The 25,210-nt window shown below is 37.5% G+C and overlaps 1 protein-coding gene across 2 annotated transcripts in view; it reads right to left on the bottom strand.

Annotated features, from left to right (window-relative positions):
* The window catches only part of ADCY8 (adenylate cyclase 8), a 119,796-nt gene that overhangs the window by 47,619 nt on the left and 46,967 nt on the right, over nucleotides 1-25,210 (bottom strand). For both annotated transcript variants that reach the window (XM_057429791.1, XM_057429790.1), the window contains exons 3-6: nucleotides 23,242-23,372; nucleotides 20,224-20,335; nucleotides 8,646-8,773; nucleotides 118-276 (exon numbers count right to left, since the gene is read on the bottom strand). In XM_057429791.1, coding sequence (XP_057285774.1) covers nucleotides 118-276; nucleotides 8,646-8,773; nucleotides 20,224-20,335; nucleotides 23,242-23,372 — 530 coding nt within the window. The remainder of the gene's footprint in view (nucleotides 1-117; nucleotides 277-8,645; nucleotides 8,774-20,223; nucleotides 20,336-23,241; nucleotides 23,373-25,210) is intronic.

Raw genomic sequence — 25,210 nt, 5'->3', positions numbered from 1 at the left:
GGCTCTTAGTTATAGTTGATGAGATAATACAAGGCAGTTAATCATTTGGCAAGGTTTTGTCAACACAATACTGGGTTGGCAGTGTTTTCTGACTATTGGAAATACACGTTGCCTTACCCAGGAATTCCACCTGACTCGAGTTTGTTTGCGATATCCACATCCCATGACCAGACATCAAACTGCCACTTCCGCAGGCCCAGCACTCCACACAGAACCGATCCCGAATGTATACCTATTCTCATGTCAATGTCATGCTTGGTTCTTGACCTAACATATCTGTTAAAACAAGAAAGAGGAAAAGACCAGACTTATGAAAGGAGATGTCGCATTTTTTTCATATCTTTTAGAAAATGGTACAATGAAAAATACAGTGTCAATTTGTTATTAAGAACATCTTAGTCTGTAAAATGAAGTTATAGATATCTAGGTAACAAAGTACAGGTTCTGATAAAATGACTCTAAAAGCCAGATTATCATTAAGTGCTTAATTGCATACATGGTTCAGTGGCACTCATATTCTTCCTAGCAGAAAGGGAGCTACAGGGAGAAGAAAGGATGCCTGGGTGAAAGGATTTAGTTGAACTCATTGAGTCCTTTAGCTTGAAATTACACAAAAGCATTCAAAAACATTACAGAAACTATTACCATCAAACCTGCATTTATTTTTATATTCTTTTGTACTTTTTGGCATAATTTTCAATATTTCAGAAATGTTTCTTTATTGACTGAAATTTTCCAGCATTACTCTTTGTCCAAAGGTGAATTATTTTCTGCATATTTGGCCAGATCATCTTTTGCTCTGTTGCAATAATGTTGCCACTCTATAATCAAGTTTCTTCCTTTCTGTGTGATGTCAAAGACCCTTTCATCTCTCAAAAGTAAACACATGTGGGCATAATTGTTAACACTCTCAGAAAATGGACATTGTCACAGCACTGTTTTCAATTAATGTGTCTATTGATTATAAAGGGAATTTTACTGTGTTAAAATAGTACCTTCCTCTACTGATATGAGCCACAGGTACTTTCACAGCCATAGGCACTTTAGCAGTACTTTAGACCAAGGACTGCTTCTTCCACATCAGTATTGACATAGCCCAGCACACCACTGTGGGAAGCTCACAACTAAAATAATTGAGCTGTATCCATTGAGAAGACAAAGAAAGCACTTATAAAGTTTTGCCTGTGTGACAACAAGTATTTTACCAGCAATACAATAGAGCTAGTGTTCATTAATATTTGAATACCATGCTCAAGATGGAAAATGTGCATTGCTACTATTGGACTACAATAAGGCTGCTGTTTCTCCGTAAAGAGTTCCAGTTCTACAGTCACTGAAGTCAATAGGAGCGCAGCAAGATCACACAACAGAGAAGGTAAAGGATAACCAGCTCTATTACACAATTCTGAGGCTAACTACCCGTGCCTTGGGTGCTTCAGTCATGACCTTGTCAGACTCTAGAGGAGAAAAGGGTAAATTGCTTACTGTGTACTTGGCCTTTCATTGTTGCAATGGGACATCAATTCAGTTAATGGGAAAAAAAACATGATAGTTTTAAAATGGAGAGAAACAAATAATACAAAAATGTGAGGAAATGAAAATAAGAAATTCAACTTTATTACCATTTCCTGCATATTTGAAACCTTGGAGAAAAGCATGCACATGATAAGTCCCAATGCAGTCGTTAGCCTACAACAAGATCTGTTCATCATATCAGTAAGCTAATGTATTTCAGATATCTAAACAGAAGAGATTTTAAAAAGTTAATCATAAAATAATAACAAAGCTTTGAGAAGGGACTTATCTGCTAACCTATCGGCTATTATAAACTGACTTTATAGTTTTCATTTACAAATTTCTGTATGGTTTTGCAAGCAAGAGGTCTTGGAATAACATCAACCAACCACCTGTCTCTGGAAGATGGGATGTGGAAACAACTCTTCCACATTGAATTAGTGCCTTAAATGTTGTGAGAACAGCTGAGAGAAGTGAGAATACTGTAATTTGTAATGTGGTTTGAAGATTTTATACATATGCTACAAAAATATCTAAACTAACACTTACTCAGTTCTGGGCCCCTTACTACAAGAAAAACATTGAAAGGTGCTGGAGCGGGTCCAGAAAAGGGCAACAAAGATGGTGAAGGGCCTGGAGCATGAGTCTTATGAGGAACAGCTGAGGGACCTGGGGTTGTTTAGCTGGAGAAGAGAAGGCTCAGGGGGAACCTTATTACTCTCTCCAACTGCCTGAAAGGAGGTTGTGAGGTAGGAGTCAGTTTCTTCTTCCAAGTAACCAGTGACAGGACAAGAGGAAATGGTCTCAAGTTGCACCATAGGAGGTTTAGACTGGGTATTAGGGAAAAGTTCTTCACTGAAAGTGTGGTCAGGCATTGGAAAAGGCTGCCCAGCACAGTGGTAGAGTCACTGTCCCTGGAAGTGTTCAAATACCATGCAGATGAAACCCATACTCATACAGTTTAGTGGTGGTCTTGACAGTCCTGGAGAAACAGCTGGACTCGATGATCTTAAAGGTCTTTTCCAACCTGGTTGATTCTATGATTCTATAGTAACTGTCAGAGGAATTATCACACAACTCCCCACAGGATTGTTTCCCTAATCTGTTTTTTTTCTTTGTTCAGACTAAGATAATTATTTCTCATTTTATGTCTGATTTCTTTATCTTGAAGTAAAAGCTAATTGGATACAGAGGAATAATTGGGCAAAAAGCTTTTCATTGAAAAATGCACACATAGAATATATTTATGTATTATTTCTCTCCATTTATATACACACACTCATTAGGCCAATTTAGACTTTTAAGCACTATAATATTTAATTAATAAATACAATAAAGATTAGTATTTAATAATGAACTAATACTAGCGTTTAGCAATCATCGTTGGCTTTGAACTTAAGTCCAAATGCCAGATGAAGTAACAATGGGCACAAGTATAAACTGGGAGAGCACCGGCTGGAGATTTCAAAGGTTCATTGCGGGGGTTCAGACTTGGCATTAGGAAGCATTTCTTCACTGGGAGGGTGGTCAAACACTAAAACAGGCTTCCCAGAGAAGCAATCAATGCCCCGAGCATGTCAGTGATTAAGAGTGTTCACCAAGGATTGCTGGATTTTAACTTTTTCTCTGTCATAAAAATATGATGATGTCCTGAAAAGGCTTTGGCATCCTCAATTAGCCACATAGGACTTCTGTATTGGTCCAAAACCACCCATAGGTGTGCTGTTCACACTGCTTCCTGCACGACACTGCAGATTCGACTCAAGGTCCTAATTCCCTTGCCTGATCTGTTGCCTTTCACAGCCTCCCAGAAACTTTTTCCTGTGTGCTGTTCAGGTGATATTTGACCTCAGCTCTTCATCTGCAGTCAGTGTGGATTTGGCTACCTGCCTGCATCGTTTGACTGAAGGCTGTTCTCTTTTTCTGTGCTGTGCTGCTGGTGAACCTGCAGGGTCCTATCTTCACATCCTTCTCTTACTTGCCCTTCACAGCAATGTGCTCTTATGCTGATAGGTAGGAAACTGATTGCATGAGGGGACCTGATTGAATAGAGCCACAGGCAGTCTGAGATATATTTAAACAAGCCCTGTCCAGAGCATGAATCAAAGCACAATGGTGTACTAGCCTTGCTCCCATTGCTTTATTATTTGCAATGCAAGACTGAGAACAAAGCTGTTGAGAACCTGTTTGTGGAGACATTAGTTTTCATTGAGATTTTATTGTAAGGTTTTAAATTAAATCAAGAATAAATGGTTGTAGTTTAAAAATGATGTGATTGATTGGTACGTAAAAAGTCATGGGAGTATTATTTTTCTTTGAAATTTGGAATAATGTCGGGTGAAATAGATTCTGGATTTATGTATAGAAAGGAACTTCATCATGGTCAAATCCAGCTCCCTAACAGTCAGACTACCGCATACTTTAGGAGGTCTTTATATACTGCTATAGGAAAAAAATCAATTTAAAACATTGAAACAACAAACCCTCAATCATTTTCATCAATACAGGTAATATTCATTTATTCAGAAAAAACTTCTCATAAATAATAGGATGTACTACATACTGAAAAAAGAAAGTGTTTATTTTGCATGAGTTCATGTGTTCCACTAATTTTAGTTTTTCTGTCTCTTAAATTTATTTAATTATCAGTGACGTTTCTTATTAAAAACAATGTTTTTGCTTCAACTGGTCTACAAGCAAAAAAGCTCATAAATGAAGCTGCATATCTGGTGATAAAGCAGCCCTGTTTAGCTCACAAGCTGTCTAATATCCAGGTTGAGGAAATTGTGACTGATGATATTCATGCCATTCATCTCATTTCAGTCAAGTCAGTGATAAAAAATTCATTGATTTTAATTGGATCTTGACATTTCCTTCTGGTCATCATTCTTGGATGGGTATTTTATTTTTGTGCTGCTAATCAGAGGCTTCCCTATTTGCATATAAAAGGTGAGCCAAAAGTCAGAAATCTGTTTTTCAACCTTTTCTGTAGCTGCCAAAACCCTGAATACCCTGGAATTCATACCTTGCAAGGTTCAGACACTGACACATTGGCTACATCCGTGCTTCCCAGTTTAACTGTGCAAAGTTCTGTCTGTGCTTTGAGATACTTAAACCTGAACGTGTTTATTTCCTGATCAACCAGCTCTCTCACAACCTGTTCCCAGGTTCAGCAGCTTGCATGTGACAAAGACTATTTCCCGTTGGCAATTTGAATGCAACTGCCCAGTTCTGGAAGCAAGAAAGAGTACAGACAGGAATTGGCCAGTCTGTGCGAATTTTCCTTGATGACAGCTAAACATTCCCTAGGGTTTTTTGATTTACCCATCAAGATATAGCTCCTATCACTGAGGCAGATGTAATAGGAAAGTCTATGTATTCTGGTTGAAGTAAATAAGGGTCTTAGCTAACCCTGCTAAGCAGAAGATTGGACTAGTGATCTCCTGATGTCTTCCTCCAAACTGAACTGTTCGATGACCCTAAGGTTCAATTATATAGAGAATTTTTTTGTTAGACTTAACAAGATTGTGGAATTTTCCGAAATGAACTCAAATGCTTTTTGGTGCTGATATGAGAGAGCAGTAAATGTTCTTTTTGGTGTGACTTTGGGAACTGTGTCATGCTTGTGAAGGATTACATCCATTATTTAAAAAAAAAACTAGGAAACAGGATGCTCTGAACTACTGAAGAGTTCAAAGAATACAGCTCAGATAATACGACTCACAGGATGTAACACTTTGTAGAAGGACTTTACACAGCACTGAATTTACAATTTAAGGTAGATATTATCCCAAGACGCCAGTTTAACTGCAGGGTGAGTTTACCTTGGAATTAAGCTGTATTCCAATGTCAGTAGAAACTATTATCTGGAGAAGACTTTTCATTAGTATAACTGACTTGCTCTGAGTTCAGGCACTATAGAAACATGGACAGAGTTAAACCACTGTTGTATTCCTGTTTCTTATGTCTGTCTTTTCTGAAAGGCAGGAAACTAATATAGCACAAGGGACTACAAACTATATTATCAGAAGTCTGCTTTTTCATTTGAAAACTATATTATAAAAAGCTATATGCCTCCTATGACATCTTGCCAATATAGTTTTCATTGTATTTGATGGCACATTCAAAGAAAAGAGGTCTCAGATGTACACAGACATATTAATCTCTACCCAGTTCAATTCATTTAGCCACCCAGCAGCAAAACCAGGGACAGATATACTGTCCTGATGCAGTCTTTTCATTCACAGTCAGTGGCTGAAACAGACAAGTGGAGGTGACAAAGTGATCAAGTTCCAGTGTAAAACTTATTCACTGTGTTGCCTGTCTGAAAAGCACTAGCTAAACTTGTGAATATCTTGCAACACTCCTTTCAACCTCTATGCATAAATGAATCATAGAACTGTAGAATGGTTTGGGTTGAAAACCACCTTAATGACGATTTAGTTCCAACCCCCCTGACATGGGCTGGGGCACCTTCTGAGAGACCAGGTTGCTTAAATGAAGGCAAGCAATAGTTTTGGTTTTGTGAAACATTACTCTTTCTTCTGTGAATCAGGGATCATTCCATCATGGGCTGAACCTTGTAGAAGAAATAATCTATACAAGGAATCCAGAACTGGCTCAATCATATTATTATATAATTAAATAATGACTTATGAATCATGGAATGTGAAAGCAATACCTGACTGTTTCACTGCCTAAGTAACTTCTTTAACAAGAATGGATCACTTAATTTTAATATTTTTTAATATCTAACAGATGAATTATAAGCAGGGGTTCATGTTAAAGGCAGGAAACCTGTGAGGTCAGTCAGTGGGATTACCTGAAATAATTGTAGTGTTTTGGGGTTTATTTTTTTTTGGTTGCTTGGCTTTTTAAAAGTTATTTATTTATTTTTTTCTCTTTTGTTTTGGATTAGGGTTTTTTTGTTTAGTTTCCTTTGGTTTTTTTTCCTCTCACTCATGACTTGATGTTAATATTAATAGTTAATTAGAGAGTTTTAATGAAGACAAGCTGCTATCTAATTTATGGAGTTTATCTTACATTGTATGCTGGGACTATTTTGTCTGTCAAAATAATTACCTTTTCATCTAGTATTTTAATGGGAAATAATCCATGAGATGAAACCACTCAGAACTCCTTGATTTACCAAAAAAATGTACCAGTATAAAGGTTTGTTTTAATTTCCACTGTTCTGTGGATTGTTGTGGGATCTCCATCATTATGTCATGTTGCCTTGAGGAGCTGGACCTCACACAGTCTCCCTCCCCTCCTCTTTTCCCAGTCACAGAGATTTTATAAACAAGGTCATTTGAAGAGGTTACGTTATCTCTGACATCCATTTAGCCTGGGTGATAACTGTTAAAATGAAACATTATCATCTGATGACTGAACATGCCACTAGTATCTCCTTTCTATCAGCTGTCAGTACAGACAGACATTAATACAATAAAATTGAGTGCAGAAAGAGTTACAGTGCATGTGAAAGACATGAGAACCAGCTGAATAAATGAACCCCTCGTGAAAGGCTTGTCCTTTTAATTTCTATGTCCAACTGCAGCTAAAGAAAGTTTATCGGAGGTTGGGTTTTGCGAGACAAACGGAGTTAGCATTCTTGCTCATGGGCAAAGCTTTCTTTGTTTACAGCAAATACCAGATTTCATGGAACTTCCATGTCCGGAAGTTTCATTTCAATTGTACTCAGTGGTTAAGGAAGCAAAGTATAAGAAGAAAAAGTTAATAAAAAGTGTACTAACACTTGTAATTAGTCATAAAAAGTGTAATAACAATAATAGCTTTTCTTGTATAAAATTTGTAACAAGACATGGTGATGCCACAAAGCATTACAGAGAAAATAACAATCTTGGATTGTTTTGTTGAGTTCTGATCAGTTCCCTACATCTGCAAAGAAGTGGAGCAGCAAGGCTGAGATCTAGATTCTTGGTGTATAAGATCTAGTAGTAGAGTCTCAACAACAAATTGACACTTCAGTTGTGTGGATATTAGTTGTATGAAAACAGTGAGAAGTCCCTTGTGAGTTAATCTGTCTATGCAGACTTATTTTACATTTTGTGTAGTGAAAAGACATTCCTGTTCAATTCCTGCTGACCATTCAGTCACAAATAAGATTAGAATGAACACTCGGTAATGGTACCCTGAGATCATAGATTTTTGGGTACAGCCTCACCAGGAGTGTTGGTACAGGTCCATGCAACGTTACCAACTGCCTGTTGTCAGTGGATGAGCAGGAATCTCGGAGGATTTGCAGGAGAAAATCTGGTCTGCCTAATTTAAAACTTCCTTCTACATGAATTGCATAAAGACCTTAAACCAGTACAAGAATCAGGGATTTAAAAAAGTACCTGGATTGCTTTCCATGGTTTAGATGCCTAAATTCCAATTGTAGGTGGGGTATTGTAGCATAAATCTTGTTTTGCTTTGTTTTCTTTTGTTTTGTTTTTATTTTCAAGTCCAATTCATAAGGTATGCTAAGTGGTTGAGCTAAAATATAGCTAAGATTTAGGCTTTATAAGTAGTGATATTTTCTGAAATTTCCTGTAAACAACCTCTGATTTACAAGGAGGCTTTGAATTTGTGTATATAACTTCAATGTAACAATAGTAATTAAAATACTTCCAGTACTTGTAAATTTAAGCACCAACCTAATTCAAGAAGTAAAATTTGCTCCTCTGTCAAAATCTCAGTGCTTATGAGTTTCTCTATGAGCTAGTTTCCAAGATAAAGTATTTCCAGAGCTGTCTATTTAGCATTTATGTGTTTATGTTGTTGCTTTATTTTATTAAAGAGAATATAGGAAGCAATTCAGTTTCCTCCTCCTTAAGCTCCTCTTAAAAAATGACAACAGTACAAAGTGAGAACGATTAAGAAGTGTGAAACCCATCACTCACAATGCACATACAGCTCTTGTGTTACATGCTCTGAAGAAACACATGTTAATAAATTACATTTGGTACCTGTTCATTGCATGGATCGAAAAAGTCCTGCCATTTTCATAGTTATAATTCTGAGGTCTCTGCACTACCATAGGAATTATTTGTATAGCAATAGCATTCTCAGATAAGAAGTTCAGGACACTCTGAGAAGCAAAAAGAAGGGAAAAAAAACATTACCTGATAGTTTTGATCATGCTGAGCCCCATTTCAACACAGCAGTGTGCATGGTCCTGGCGAGGTTCTGGGAGCCCTGATACACAGTAGTAGCAGTCCCCCAGGATCTTTATCCTGAGACAATGATGCTCCTACATGTAAATGTATCAAAGAGAAAGAAGAGATTTTCAGCTGTTTGTTTTTTAAAGTACTAACAAAAAAATTAAAGTGAAAAACTTGTTGCTTGAAGTTTCCTGCCTGTGGTGAGCACAATTCTGGTTTATTTCACTTTAAACATAAAGTACTTGTGCATTTGCAGTAAAAAAAAATTTTTTTTTTTTTTGCATTATGCCAATCAGAGATGTCCTTGCTAATGGCAAGAAAGGTTTCATCGGTGTTAGACTGGAAGCTAGGCCAAGGATTCAGAATCAACTGCTGATATAATGAATAACCCACTTTAGACTATATTCCTCCAGGGTATTGTTTCTGCCCCCTTTTAACATTGGGAATAAATGAAAAACCTCTTTCCTTCTACAGATAATCCCTTCCCACCTAAAGTTTCCACTGGCAAGCTCAGGCATTCCCAACAGTTATAGGGGCAGATCGAGTATCTGATTGTCAAAGATGTCAGAGAATCTGGCATGCATTAGACTTGTAGAGAAATGGTGTTTATTTGGAATCCACCTAAAGACATCATTTGCCCTAGAGGCAAATACTGAATTTCATTTCTTAAATACATATTAACAACATCCTTATTAAATAATGAAACAACATATAACTGTGTGATTGGATTATTATTTTAGAAGATCCTTTTCTAACAAGAAGAAATACCTCACTTGATAAAGTTTTGCATCTCCTAGACAAATAAAACAAGTAAGACCAAGACTAGCTATAAACTTGTTCAATGTATTCTTCTGGCTTGGCACTCACAGGAAACAATCAATGAACAGCAACAGAGACCATAAAAATTTGAGGGCAGAGCTGCAGGCGTCTAGGGGCAGACAGCATTACTAATTGAGTCAGGGAAATGTTTTTATGATGGAGAACTATGGAAATAGTAAGTATAGTGTTAGCAGCCAATCAGTAAAGGCTCCAATGACAGAACGTTAAAATGAAGACCAGTCATTGCTGGGGAGTAGGATAATGATCAATAAAACTGGTTAGATGTTAGCAAAATTTAGCCTATGGTTTTTATTTCAGCATTTCTGTTGTCTTTCTCAAGGGCAACATGTGGTGGAGCCTGCACTAATCAAGAGTGGGAATACACTAAAACCACTGGGGAAGAGACAACTTTAGGATGATACAGGAGCACTGGCTGTACCTCAGGAATTGAATGTTTGGCAAATGAATGGGACTCTGGGTTATTATTCAAGATTTTGCCTAGGATGAATGAAGCTTTCTAGTCAACCTCAGACAAGTCTTTCCAGATCCCAGAGTGGTGCAGGGAACCTGCACACTTGTACACAGACCTTTTGTAGAAGTCAGGTGAAGTCTTAAGCTTGCCAGTGAGGGTAAAATTTGCTTTGGGCACAGGGACAAAGTAAGCTTGATTCACCCTGAAATCTCTTTAAACCACCAGTAGGACCCAACTGCTTTTGAAGCTTTGTCTGTGTCTCCAGCTAACACCATTGCCAGCTCTCAGATTGCAATGCCTACCTGCCCAAGATTCACAATCAAATTCAAGTCTGCAGCCATGCTTCTAAAACATCAACATTCATACGCAACTCTCATCTTTCCTTGTCCCCTTTCCTTCAACCACTCTGCAGACCCACACAAGTGAACACTGGCATTTTTCATATGGTAGCGACTGAAATTGTATACCCTAAAATCCACCAAAACATTATTTTCTTTACAAATTTCCTCCTTGATTGAAAGAATCAAAGATTTGTTTTTTCCACATTTTCCACCTTTTGAGTGAAACTGTGAAATGTTAATAAACAAGTGGCAAGGACTCAGTGGCATAAATCAATGTCAAACTGTTAGTGGGCTTCCTTAATCTTCTCTCTGTGTACCCTGGTTAGGCAAAAATGCAAAGAGATGAGGATATTATAAAACACAGATTCTAAAGTTCTTTGGCTTTTCTAATAGTACCATTTGATTGATTTATATTCTAACTGACATTTGCTTTTACATCAACAAAGTAAAAGGAGCATTCATAATGTCATATCATTTTGACAGAGGTAAAGTGATAGGCAGCACTTTAACTCCATTCAGACCCAAATACAAATACACTACAACTGATAAAATCATAGTATAATAAAGAAAAAGGGACAACCAGTCAATTTCCAGGAAAGCAAGAATCATAGTATTGTATAATAATTACAATTTTACATGGAACATTCATCATACAGTCTTGCACTTGTAGTACCTGCCTATCTGACGATGTGGAAATCCCCTATTAAGTGAGCATCTACTTCAGCACAGTTAGAGAACATAGTCTGCAACAGAAAAAAACCCTCAGCTGTTTGGCTCTTAATGATTCCTTTATACTGGCTAAAGCATTTATTCCATTAAAGATGACACTGCTGTCACCTGGCTGCATGTCATGTGCTGAAAATCAGAACAAGGCAGGCCACTTTGAAAAGATGTGGTTTTTATACAAATAAGAAAGAAGAATCATAATTCATAACACATAATGCATAATGTATAACAAGACCTTCTAATGAGATTTTGATGTATGCAAATATGAGAACATGAGTGTGACACAGGAAATCCATTCAGGTGCACATGAGCGTGTGCTTTTTCTTGTCATGCTACGTCACCTCTACACTCATTTGCCAAAGCTCAGGAAGTCATTTACAGAGTGAGACATTCAAATGGACATGACTATATATAGGTGTCCATATGTCAGCCAGCAGTCAAGGCTGCCATTACAGTTAAAGGAGAGCCAGGCAATGCAGTCAGTGAAGCCTAGGGACTGTTTCAGCTCACAGCTAAAGCAGTTGGCTGGGCTTCCTTTCAGTTGTCTACATGTCATCTTTTTGTACACCAGTAAGACCCCTGGGTATGTGAGAAACCCACACAGGACTACCAGACATAACGTATGACTTATGCCCCTCTGGAGCAGATCAAGGGCCAGGCAGGGTGTCTCTGTTGGCACAAGAAGCTACAAGGAACCCTTAAATGACTCCTTGTCTTGCTTGTTTTTCCTGTTAGTCAAATCATTATGACTGTTGAACCTGAACTGTATTATAGTCTGAATATATTGCCCTTACCCTTTTTATTCTTCCTTTATTATTCCCATCACACATATTCAAAAAGTAAACTGTGGATTTGTTATCACTAGAAATGTTTCAGCTAGAAAAAGATAATTCAGCAACTGCCAGGAAGGACAGAGGGCTAATGGTATCTGCCTTTGGCAGAGGGAGACCGCATGGTCTCCTGAGATCCCTTTTGATAACTCTGTAGTTTAATCACATTTGCAGTTTAGACTAGATGCTTTGTCAGGCTTATTGTATTAGTCATTAAGGTTACATTCATGTCTAATGTGAGTAGCCATGCAGTAGTTATAAATGGGAGACTGTTTTGCAAGGGCTTATCCACTTTTCAGTGGTATAAAATGATAATAATAGCATTCAAGGTTTTCCTCACGCTCTAGAGCGCAAGCTCATTACCTAAGCCCACCTCACTACAATGGTATCTAAGAGTTGCAAGTTGATATTAAATGAAAGTTAGTGGAAAACGTAAACATGTATAAAAAAACTGTAATATGAGTAAGCTATTTAAATAAGAAAATGGCCATACAGGAACTTTGATGCTGCAGATATTAGGCTGCAGTTTTAAATCCTTACACTGTTGTGAAGCTATTATGATATTCTCTCTATTTTATTCTATTCCTCTTCTCTTTCCCATAAGTAATTTCCAGAAGCTGTCCTTGGGCATGTAAATGACAACAGATATTATGCAGAATTCACATCAGTATCTATCAGCCTCCCAGCCCTCCCCATACTTGCTCATTAATGCTATTTACTGAAGTTATCAGTTAAATTCTCAACATGTCACAAGTATGGGCTTTTTTCTCCCTTATTTGCAGCTTCTCGTTTGCTACAAGTGAAAGATTAAGGGGCTGATTCTGCTAAAATCAATTGAAAACAGTAGAAATCTTACTAAGGGATATTGAGCAGACTGAAACACTCAATTATCAATAATAATAATTCTAGATTAATTCTGTGGCAATTGATTAGAAATCTTTTTTCAAATCACTTTAATACAAAGCAAAAGAAAATAGGCAGATTTTTCATAATTACCTCATATGCGTGAATGATTTATTCCTAAGCTTATTAAATACGTGCTTAATGACTGGAAGGGAAGCAAAGCAAATTGGCATAAGGTGGAGCTGAAGAAATGAGTTACTGAAACACCAACTTATTGAAAGGCACAGACAGAAACTTCATTAATATTTCTTGTTTCCTTGGGCTAAATTTCTGATGAGATAAAAAAAGTGAAGAGCAATTGTGTTCTGTAAGTTACCCACTTTTTCAGTTCTCCCTGTGGGGAATTAATCACTTCCACCTACTTTTGAAGGGAATCCCATAAGCTTGCAAACAGCCCACAGAAAAGCCCACAGTCACAGTTTTTATAATTTCAAGCTAAATTTTAGAACATTGTGGATGAGGAATTACTGAGACTGAACTGTGCAGAACAAAGAGATCATACATGTAAATACCCTTTAAAAGGTGGCCAGAGTGGGAGGAGGCAGGGATTTGGCCTTTGTGTACAATAGCTCAGTTCCTGAAACATTTGCCAAAGGTATAGCTAACCTAGACTAAAAACCTAGGTAAAAGGACTTTCTCAGCAGGAATGGGGTAAAGGCCAATGTTCTTAATTAGCAGGCAGTTTTGGGGTGGGCTGGCAAGGGAATTCCATCCAAATTCTTCCTCTTGCAGCTCTGTTGTTTTGGAAAACAGAGCTGGGACCATGACAGAGCCAGATGGAGGGAAGTTCTCGAGTCCGGTGATGCAGCCAGAAAGGAGGATCCAGTTTAGATCATGGTTGCAAGGACTATTTCCATTTTTTTTACACATACAAGGAAAATATGGCAATCTTTCTTCCTCTGCCTGGATCAGGGAAAACTTAAATATAGTCCTATATTAAATTCTTTTTACATAGCTTAACAAATTATGTAAGGAATCCTTTAGGCTATAGCCTATAGTGGTGTGGTTTGGACTTCTCCAAGCTGACAGAAAATATGGGCAGAAGAAACTGAGGCATATTCCTGTGTAAGTTTTCTAATATATTCCATCAACACTTCTGTCCCTTGCCATAGTGCGGAACTAAAACAGCTGTGGCTGTTGTGTCTGCTAAGAAACCATCCTCATCAGCTAGTGTTAATTAATAAATTATGATGTGTTTTTAGGCACAGAAATGCCTGATAGAAAGATTCAAGGTGTATTATTGTATTGTTATTGGGTGACATGGTTTAATGTTTCAGTGACATGGTTTAGTGTGAGGTGTCCCTGCCTATGGCAGGGGGGTTGGAACTAGATCATCTTAAGGTCCTTTCCACCCCAAACTATTCTATGATTCTATGATTATTCCTTCTAAGAACAGCAGTAATTCTGCATGGACATTCTGCCCCTTAGGAATTTCTAGTATTGCAAATACATAAAGGGTGAGGTGACCATTTTCAAGAATATACCTGTGAAGTCTAAATTTCATTCAAATCCCAATTTAGTCAACAAAGTGGGTGGGATTTTTTTAAATTTGGATTTAGGTAACTGTCAGTTCCTAGATCACCAAGAAATCTCAAAACAGAAGTTTTATTTAATCTTTTTCAGAAAATGCCTGTAGAATATCACTTCTAAAAGTGGGATTTTATTTGACTGTTCGGGTCTTTTGATGATTTACTGGGTTCTTTAGCATCTGAAATACTATAACGTTAATAAGAACATTACTAATGTTGATTGTTCACTAGTACCAGACAATTAATTTTTGACACTGGTGAGGAGGGAAAACACCCTAGAATAAAGCACTGCAAAAAAACCATTCTTTCCCTCCCATTACCATAAATGTATGCAATGTCCATATAATCATAGAATAGTTAAGATTGGAAAGGAACTTAAGTTCATCTAGTTCCACCCCCCTGCCATGGGCAGAGACACCTCACAGTACACCATGTCACCCAAGGCTCTGTCCAACCTGGCCTTGAGCACCACAAGGGATGGAGCATTCACAACTTCCCTGGACAACCCATTCCAGTGCCTCACCACCCTCACAGTAAAGAACTTCCTCCTTATATCCAATCTAAACTTCTCCTGTTTAAGTTTTAACCCATTACCCCTTGTCCTGTCACTACAGTCCCTAATGAAGAGTCCCTCCCCAGTGTCCTTATAGGCCCCCTTCAGACACTGGAAGGCTGCCATGAGGTCTCTCATAATCCAGTTAATTCTGCTTTTTAATACCGTTCCCTAAACAAATATGCATGAAGAAATCCACAGCTTTATTTACTGGCATATATGTTTAAACAGACAGTGTGTCTTAGAGAGTCTCCAGAGTCCTATGGATTATATGCTTGAAGGTGATTTCACGAAAGAAATAATCCCTGCCCGCTCCAAGGTTAAATGTGGCCTGGAACAGTAAAGCAGTGCAACAGAAGTGCCTTTATTGAGAAGACAAAGGAAACTTTAACATCGTCCCCTCTCCCTTCTTTGATACCAGCTGGTGCAGGTATTGTACCAGAGTTATAGAGTGGAGTTTGTTAGCTTGGCCGGTTTGCATCCTTGGAAATGCTAGTCACGAGTAGTACACTGCTGGAGGAATTTCTGGCCGGCTGTCTGCAGTCTCCCAAGAGAGAACTTAACTGAGGTTCCAGAAAAAAAAGGATCACTTTCATTAAAAAAAAAAATTAAATCATCTGTTTTTTAATAAAGAAAAGAACCTGTGATCCATATCACATAAATAACTCTCCTGCTCACACCAGGCTAATGACATAAAGAGAAAAAAGGCTTATATCAAAGGGTAAAATTTCCATTCGGTATCTACAGGTCCTCTGAGGAATAAGAACTATTATCCTGGTTTATTGTATGAGAGCTGATGAGACTGTAAAGAGATGAATTGTCTTACAGGCTAGTCATTTTATTCTTATATGAAACCCACTGATTTTAATATTTCAGAGGAAGACTACTGTTTCAGCATCAATGCTTCAAATTAAGGATGGGTCCAAAATGAAGCCTAAGGCTGTCTGTGTGTTTGTCCTTATGTATGTGTTTAAACTTGCCTGATTTTATCTTTAGGTCCCAGCTATGTGGGACGTCTCAGATCTGTTGCAACAAAGCTTACAGGTGTCTGCTCCTCTATTTAGGGTTTTACTCTTCCCTGTTAACATCTGAAACTGAATCTACACACAGTGTAGATAGATTTAGAAATATGACAATTTAAATCATATTGGCTGACATCGAGCACTGCAGAGAAGAAAGAGGAAAAACAAATGTCAAATATAATTATTCTTTCATCAAAGCAGGACCTTTTTATAGGCTTAAATATCTCATTGAATGTCATCTTATTTCCCTTCTCTCCTCAAAATTTCTGCATAAGGAAAATATTAATAAAGTTTCTGTTTAGGTCTTCCTGTTTAGGTCTTCCTGTTTAGGCCTTCCTGTTTAGGCCTTCACTTTCCAGGGAATATATATATTCCCTTTTCAGGGAATATAGGGAAATAATTTCTTCAGTTCTATTTTATGCCTGCTTGTTATTCGTGGTTTTTAATTGTCACTTTTCTCTTTAATAACCATAAAACTTCTACAAATATCATAGTTTGTTTAGAAGAGAGAAGTAGCTGTATGTAGTAATTACATTTCTTATAAGAAATATTAGAAATTTGAATTCTAAGTTTTATTCAAAGTATTCTGTGGCAATGGTATAGATAGGATGGATTTTTTCGTTGTTAATTACATACATCAACGCATGCCGTAATACTTCATAACTCACTGAAGATGAAAAATAAACACCAGAACTCTCATCACTTCAGCATCGCACAAGAAAAAAGAAGGCCAAATAAAAGAAACAAGCAATAAGATAAATTACATTATTTAGAAAGCTGTGAAAGTATCTTCTTAATAGTATGATTTATAGATCATAGAGCAGACCAAATAATCCGTTATATGTGTTTATAAAATACTACTTTTATTTATAAGCAAATAAATGATTTATGAGGTTTTTCCTTAAAATCTACAGAAACTGCCTCAAGATTTCTGCAACTGACCTCTTTGCTTTGATAATTCTTAGCAAATCCAAGATTCTGAGTAACAGTGTCTGGAAGGCTCAGGGGGACCTTATCCCTCTCTACAACTACCTGAAAGGTGGATGGAGCAAGGAGGTGGCTGGTGTTTTCTCCCAAGTAATGAATGAAAGGACAAGAGGAAATGGCCTTGAGTTGTGCCAGGGGAGGTTTAGACTGGATATTAGGAAAAATGTCTTCACTGTTCCAGTTACTGGAACAGGTTTCCCAGGGAAGTGGTAGAATCACTGTCCCTGTAAGTGTCCAAAAACCATGCAGATGAGGCCTTCAGTGACATGGTTTAGTGGTGGTCTTGGCACTCCTCAGGCAATGGTTGGACTTGATGATCTTAAAGGTCTTTTCCAACTCGATGGATTCTATGATTCTATGATTCTAATTCTGGTTAAGCTGAATCAAAAGCAGTTATGTGATAGATCAGAAGTCTAGATGCAAAAGCGTAATCCTCCTTAGTAGAAGATCCTTCTAGGGAGGTCTTGAAAGGACCACTTTCCAAAAGGCTTGTCAAGGATTTACAGGCAAGAGTGAAACCATTCTAATAACATTTGCAGTGAACTTGGTCTCTTTTTTTTTTATCTAAAAAAGAAACCTGAAAAGTGTCTTTATCAAAGCACACTAATGTTGTCCCGGAGAAAATCAGTGGCTACAAGATGGTTTTTATTTCTAGGAAAAATAGGTCATAGCAAAAATAAATGGATGTAATTCAAAGTCAGAAAAAAAAATAAAATGAGAAACAAGCTATACTAAATTAACAGTGAGAGTATTAAGGCACTAGAATAAACTCCCAAAACACACAAGTATTTCTCCATCTCCTGTGACCTTCTGACAAAGACTGGGCATTTTTTCAAAAGATGAAACTTTGCCAGGTGTAAAAGCTTCATAAACTGCCAGTTGTGTAGGCTGACATGTCCATGTAAATCACAAGTCCTCAAAATTTGGGTCATGGCCCAGTCAGTGCTCACTTCCAAAATTTTCCAAAGGCGAACGTTAAGTTCAGTACAAGGTTTAGGCCCTTTCATTTTAGGCAGCTGTCCCCTCTGTATGAGTCCAGAACTCTGAGTGAGGAGTCTTGTTTTCCTAGAAAGTGCAAGAAGGGGAATTAATCTCCCTGGGTTGGCATCATTATCATCAGGACATCAGGCAAGTAGCATGACATCCAAGTCTCAGAAGCCATAAAAAAGGAACACAGTCAAAGAACCTTTCTTTTAAATAAATTGTAATTAGTCATGGTTAGATCACCCTAATCTTTGTAGCCAAATTCTTCAGTTCCTGCAGTGACTCTTAGCATGTTTTCTGCCTTTCAGAGGATTGATCTAGACAACTGGATAAGTCTAATTAATGAAGAGAAAAGCAAATTCAAACTAGGAAAGAAAATGAGCATAAAGTCTTGCATTTAGTAACTGGGACATTCACTTGAGAGGTGTCTGTCCTGATGATCAAGTTTTTCAGACAGAGTTCTTTAATCTCAAAGTCTGCAAATTTCTGGGTAAGAAATTCTTGGCTATGTTAGAAAAACTGGCATATATATTAATGTTTCTTTAAAATAGCCACCTACGTATTTGAGATCCGTACTCCTATGTGGGCAGATTCAGTGTTCCCCCTGAAGATTTAAGAATTTAGGACTCATAATAGACTCATAGGACTGCAATAGAAAGATTTCTAGAAGGCTTACGTAGGAGATGTATGGCAAACCACAGAGAAGGGGGAAATCTTTGGGCGTTTAAAGCAACAAAATTTTCAGTTCCTATAAAATATTAAAACCAACCAGAGAAGTGCCTTCAGGGCTAAGTGGCAAGCAAGGGAGGATTTTCTGGATTGATTAGAAAATATGGCTAATGATCATGAAAGAGGAATCTGTTCTACGAAGTATGGTAGGCAAAACTGAAATGTAAAGCAAGGCAGTAAGTCATACTGTGTACATATTCTTCCCAAAATAATTCTGTGACATACAGCTAATTTGGTTTAAAATGTTTCTTCAGTTATGGCTGCTATTCTTGTCATTTCATAGAGAAGCAGACGTTACTCCTATAAGCTTTCTAAAAGACAAGACTGAGTGTCCTGGGTTCAGCAGTAGCTGAAGTCTCCTCTCCATCCCTCCGGGAGCAGGGGGAGGGCAAGAAGGAGGGGAAGTGGGTGAACGAGTTGCCTGACTAGGTTTAAACCACGTCACTGAGGTAACTTCTTTCATCCTGCTTGGTTTTTATCGTAGACCAGAGCTGATGAGTTTGTATTTTTTTGTTTGCAAAACAAATACTGTAGATTGCATTTACCAATTTGCCAGTGTCTGGACAATGGGTTATGGCATCACTCTGTACATGAGGAAACACATTGCCATTTGAGATAAAAATAACTGACTCAAAAGAGCTTTGAATAATTACAGAAGTCTTGCTTTCTTTGACTTTAATTTGCAAGCTGAAATGATGCCAAGGGTCTTAGTGACATCTGTGCACCCCATGCCCCTGAAACAGAAGTGTATAAAAATCAGTGAGGGATGTAGATGTGTGCATGAAAGCAAGTCATTTTAGGCTCCCTTTATTAAATAAAGAGCATAATCAATTATATTCATAATGTAATTACTATTTACCCATAGCAGGTGTCTACATTTAGTTGGATAAAGTATAAGGCAAACTACATTAAATGCACTTCATTCCCTACACTAACAGCCTTATTCGCCAGCTTAGATGTTGCACCTAAAGGCCATCACAAGAAATTAAACCATGACCAAAGAAACATAAAACAGAAAAGAAAATGCAAGCCTAGCAAAACTGAGCACGTTGTGCATGTATATCTGTGGTTTGTTTTGTTGTTTTGTTTTTTTCTAATCAGTACTAATTAATTAGCAATTAATTTGCCTAGTGTTGTTAATTCCTCTACTGTGTTTATTTCATTGGTTAGCTCGGTGGAATCCAACTTAAAGATTGTAAAACCTGCTGGTAACTAACAATTGCAAAATTGCAATGAGTGCAGTGGCTGATTGACCTTTAAATGTATAGGTCTTTCAAACTTCAGTTCTCAGAAGAAAAGTCAATATAAAGCTACAGTGTTAAAAAATTTCATTTGCCAGCAAGGACCAGAAACATAAAACTTCCTTAGAAACTGTTGTACGTGATCTGCTTTCATTCTACTTTAATTCTTGGTTGAGCACTGCAAAAGCATGAAGTTCTGATGACTGACTGAGCTTTGTCTCACTACTGACACTCAACACTTCCAATAAATGTGGAAGTGACTTCCAAACTCAATGGGTGTATAAAATCCCAGTGGGGAAAATCTAGATGAATTCTGTTCAAAGTGATTAGAAAGTATTTCCCAGAGGTCCCAAATACAGAGTTGATTTCATATCCTTTTGCAAATAAACTGTGTTTAACTCACATGTGCTAGTCGATCAAATCTGGCAAAGAGCTCATTCAGCATTCGGACCAGCTCCTGGGCTGACAGAGTTGTGGAGAGGTTGGTGAAACCTTTAACATCTGCGAAAAGAATGCTAAAAAAAAGAAGGTATATTAATATTGCAGTCTATTTCATTTGGTAACTGAATGTCCTCAGCTACCTTCCAGTAATTTACAAGTAAAGGATCATTTCAATTTCATGTTACCTTTGCTCTAGACTTGGAGATTCTGGAGTGCTGAATATAAATACAGAAGGGACTAAATAAATGCTAGCATGTGTGAGAAAGGGTTTTGACAGAAATATGTGTTATGAAGTTTTGGATTTTTCAAATCATTAAAGAAGATATAGTTAAGCCTTAATAAGCACAGTTGCCACCATTGATCAGTGAGAAGACGGAGGCATAGTGCACCCTTGACATAGAGAGCTGTATAAACAGACAGACTTGGCGCCCAGCTATCTGTTAGCAACTGACAGTATTCTTTGAGGGTGGGTTTATATATAGCTGGTTTTTACAGTGAGTTTGACTTCAGCGGTTTCTGTTTTTAGTGTGATTTTCAGGCTTTACTTATCTCTGTGCCACACAAAAATCCTAAGACAACAGATTCATGACAGTCTTGATATATACCAGGCTCAGGCCAACTTTATTGTATCTAATTTTAGGGACTTGGCAGAAGCACATGAGTTAGAAGTATAGTACCCTCTATTTAAGTTGCAAATCTTTATTTGGATGAGTCTTTGTTCTTTCCTTTGATTTCAAAGGGAGCCCAGTGGATCATACTTTGAATTTAGGTGCATCAAATTCAGTGCCTGAAGATGGGGTCTTAGTCAACAAACTAGTTACAAACAAAGCTTTAACCTGCATTTCAGCAGCCAGTGAATTTTCTAGCCATGTAGCTTTGCCTGTAACCTATGTCTACAATGAGCACAAGTGAATATCGAGTCTACGGTGTTCAAGATTTTATCCAGACCAATGCATGTATAGCTCAGTACTTAGTAGCTGAAGAAATGAAGTATTGTCTCCTCTAAACAGTAGTAGTGTTCAAAAAGGCACATGCTAGCATTGTCTAGAAATAACCCAAATGAGCCTTGTTAGAACTTCAAAGTCAACCAATAAGTGGAGCTACAGTCTGAGTAGCCTAGGATCTTTCATTTGTGTTGAAAAACATCATGATTTGACAGTGTTTAAGAATCATTAATGTAACCAATATTAAATATAGTAATGACCAGGTGGACAATAAAATAAGACTAATTATAGTTCAATTCATTTTCAAATGTGCAGGCTGGTAAAGGTTTATGTAAGGGTTACGTAACAGGCTCACAAACAGGGTAAATTTTTTACCAGTAAGAAAAATACAAAATTAAAAGATAAAGTACCAAACTACCCAAAGACAAATGAACAATAATAATATACTAAAGTGTTAAAGATAAGATATCAAACAACTAATTTCTACAGTTTTCAGTATCAAAACAACAAAAAAATCTAGCTGGATATTAATTTTAGGGATTCATATAGCATTGGTTTGGGAAAAAAATAATGTGAAAGCAAGTTTTGAAAAGTTCTGGTCCCTGGCAGCATGCATAGGAACCAACCAACATCTCTACTCTAAAGCACACCAGAATCTTTATTTTAAAGCTCTTTCAAAGATAAATTATGTTTTGACTTTTCACCCCTAACTGCAACTCTTTTCCATTGAAAAAGAAGGGCCATCTTCTCTGTATTCTGGTTTTTCTACAGCAACACTTACTCTGAGAATGAAAAAGAGTAATGGAAGACATTTTAATTTAGTTCAGTTCAAGCCTTTTGTAAGGGTCCTTGAAACTTTCCGCCAGATTTAATAAAATGATATGTCTGAGCTACTGCAAGGCCACAGAAGCAGATAATCAACTTACTCTTTTGCAGAAGTTCAAATTATGCGCATTGAAGTTATCCAGACAAAGTTATATTTGGGTTTCATCAAAAGCTGAAGTACACGCTTTTCTAACAAACCATCTCATATCATATCCAAGGCTGCTTACTTTTCAGTTCTTTCACTGATGGTTACTCGATCAGTTGCCCTTGTGGTTAGGGAAAAAACTTATGGAAAATGTATTGGGCTGGCTAAATATTCTGGTGGCCGGAACCACAATAAACTCAGAGATTCTGTAACATCACGGAATAGAAGCTGATCATCTGGTGTAAAGTATGTTGGGACTCTTCATTAGGGACTGCAGCAACAGAATAAGGGGTAATGGGTTTAAATTAAACAGGAAAAGTTAGATATAAGGAAGTTCTTTACCCTAAGGGTGGTGAGGCACTGGAACAGGTTGCCCAAAGAAGTGATAAGTGTTCCATCGCTGGCAGTGTTCAAGGCCAAGTTGGACAGAGCTTTGGGCGACATGGTCTAGGGTGAGATGTCCCTGTCCATGGCAGGGGGGTTGTAACTGGATGATCTCCCTTCCAACCCTAACCATTCTATGATTCTAAATGTGTAATTAGGACTTATTACCTTGAGTCCTCATAGAATAACTACTACCTTCCTGTTAACTAATTTTAAGAAATATAAAATTTAGAGAGGAGGGTGAAAAAGGGAAATAAATTTAGGAAAATGGCAATAAGAATGAATGAAAATGGCTACTAAACAGAGGAGCCACATGACAAGTCTACAACTTTAAAGCCTCTTAGAAATCTCCATCTAATTTCTCAGCATGTGGGGTCAACCACAAGTCAGAATATGTGTCCACGGGTAAGCAGGGTTCCCTTTCTGTGCAATCCTGACAAATTAATTCAAGTGGAAAAATATACAAATGGAGAAGGCCTAGTGTTAAATTCAAATGGTTCTTGCCATGACAAAGATGAGTAAAAGAGGACACTTAACTGCTTATCTGCTTTGGGATTAAGGGTTACACTTTAATAATTTCCTAATTTATGAATGAACAAAGCAAAAATAGGGAAACTTTCAAACAAGAGGCATTTAACAGCATTTAACACCTTAAACATTAAAGAGAGGCTCCTCCACCTACCTGACATTCTCATAACGATGAATATAGATCTTATGAAATTGGTGTTGCAAATGTTCATCTTCTACATTGGTCATATCATTTATCATTTCCAGGACTACAAAACGTGGTAAGACAGAGAGTACTAGCCGTTCCTAAAACAAAGAGGAAACCAAAGTTTCAGTATCAGTCTGAATTCGTACTTCACAGAACACTGATTGAGCTCTTGCCCTATTTAAAGAGACAAGTATCTGTCATTTAAGATGTGACCCTCCCCTCTAAAAATTCTATCTCAGACCAGTTGTGATAATTCACATTCCCAACCTGAGTCTAAAATATGGACCTAATATAGATGATTAGCCAAGGAGCTGCCATATCACCCAGAGAACTAGCAATGTAATTCTACTGTCTGAGCACACACACAGGTCTCTTGCGCTAGACCACAATCATGAACATCAATTCTTTAGTTATAATTGTAATTTGAGTTCCTTAACCCTTTCCACACATGTAGATGTGTTACACAGTGTTATGCACTTCTACTCACATGCCATATGTCCATTCATAGGCTCTGCTTACTGGAGGAACGTGCATGAGCTCCCTGAACTGGCACTTTCAGATTGTGCATCCAGTACTCAGGGCTACCATGTCTCTTGACTGGCTGATTTATGTAGCGGAAGGATACAAATGAATTTAAGTAAGGATATTCAAACTGGCCCGTTCTACTAGGAAGACTGGAGAACATATTCAGCATTTCTAATGAGTTTGTTTGTGTCTCAGGAACACTCAGAAAGCGTAAGTTTTGAGACAAGTTGGAGTGAGACATAATTATATACATGTGCATGTTTATTAATAGTGTATAATGTATATCATTAATATGTTTTAATAAAGTATCAGTGTACATTAGTTTATCACCAGTGTGTACATACAGTACAACAGTGTATATTAGCGTACATACACATATAGTGTTAAAGTATACATATATATATGTGCACATACACAAAAGTGCTGTTTTCCAGTCCATGTCATAACAACTAACATTTAAGTAGGGCCTGCCAAGACCTCAGAAGATTATTGAGCTCTTCCATGAAAGCCCTAGATCATCCCCTGGCAAGTTTTACAACGTCCCTGATTCAGTTGCTCATCAGTTTGGCAGCTTTGGCAGATTTTGCAAGCATCCTACCTAAATCTGTTTCTCTGCAAATTAAGCTTGGTTTTGATCCTTTTAAAGTGGGTTTAGAGAATCACTGATTGCCTTCTCTGTAAAAAAATTTCTGTACTGAAATACTGTTATTGTGTCCTCTTGCCCTCAGTTCTTTCGTAGATTAACCAGATTTGTTCAGTATTGGAATATATCACTCCAAATAACACTGAAGGAAACCCATCAGTTTTTCACTGAACTGGCTCCAAATTATTAACCATTCTTTGCTTTACAGGATTGTAAAAGATAAAATCTTACTCAACTAAAGAAGAGAATGTCAGTTCTGTAAGCTGCTTATCACCAAATTTCAGATGACATTTGGGGGAATAGGACAGGTGTAGGGAAAGCCAGATGTGAACTTCCAAATCAGGCACATATGGAAACTTTAAAGAGGTAGAAGACACCAGTGAAGAAAGTCCCCCCCAGGCAATGCTCACAGAGGAAATATGGTGCAGTGTGAATCTCTTCTTGTATTTTCAAAGCAGTTTAGTGACACTGCTGTGGAGAAAGCACTTGCATAGTACCAAGCCATACTGAGGGGTGGAAGTAGTTTCCAAACCAAATCTTCCCTTTTATACTTAGGAAAGACAGGTATTTCCATAAATTCTGTCTCCACCCTACTCCACCCCACCCATCAAACTTTACAAAAAGTCCTTTGCATGTTGGAAATCGACAGCAGTGTTGAACCCAGATGTGAAGTGGAAGCAAAAAGATAGCGAGAAATCAGTTTCAGAAAAGAAAATATCCAAAAATTTCAAAACCTTTTTACTGAAAATATGAATATGAAATAAAATA

Source organism: Pezoporus wallicus, unplaced genomic scaffold (genome assembly GCF_028554395.1).
Source record: "Pezoporus wallicus isolate ANWC-B61680 ecotype Strahan unplaced genomic scaffold, APGP_CSIRO_Pwel_v1 contig_7545, whole genome shotgun sequence".
NCBI classification, from domain to species: domain Eukaryota; kingdom Metazoa; phylum Chordata; class Aves; order Psittaciformes; family Psittacidae; genus Pezoporus; species Pezoporus wallicus.
The sequence above is the reverse complement of the archived record's forward strand: the minus strand, read 5'-3'. Positions and strand labels throughout refer to the sequence as shown.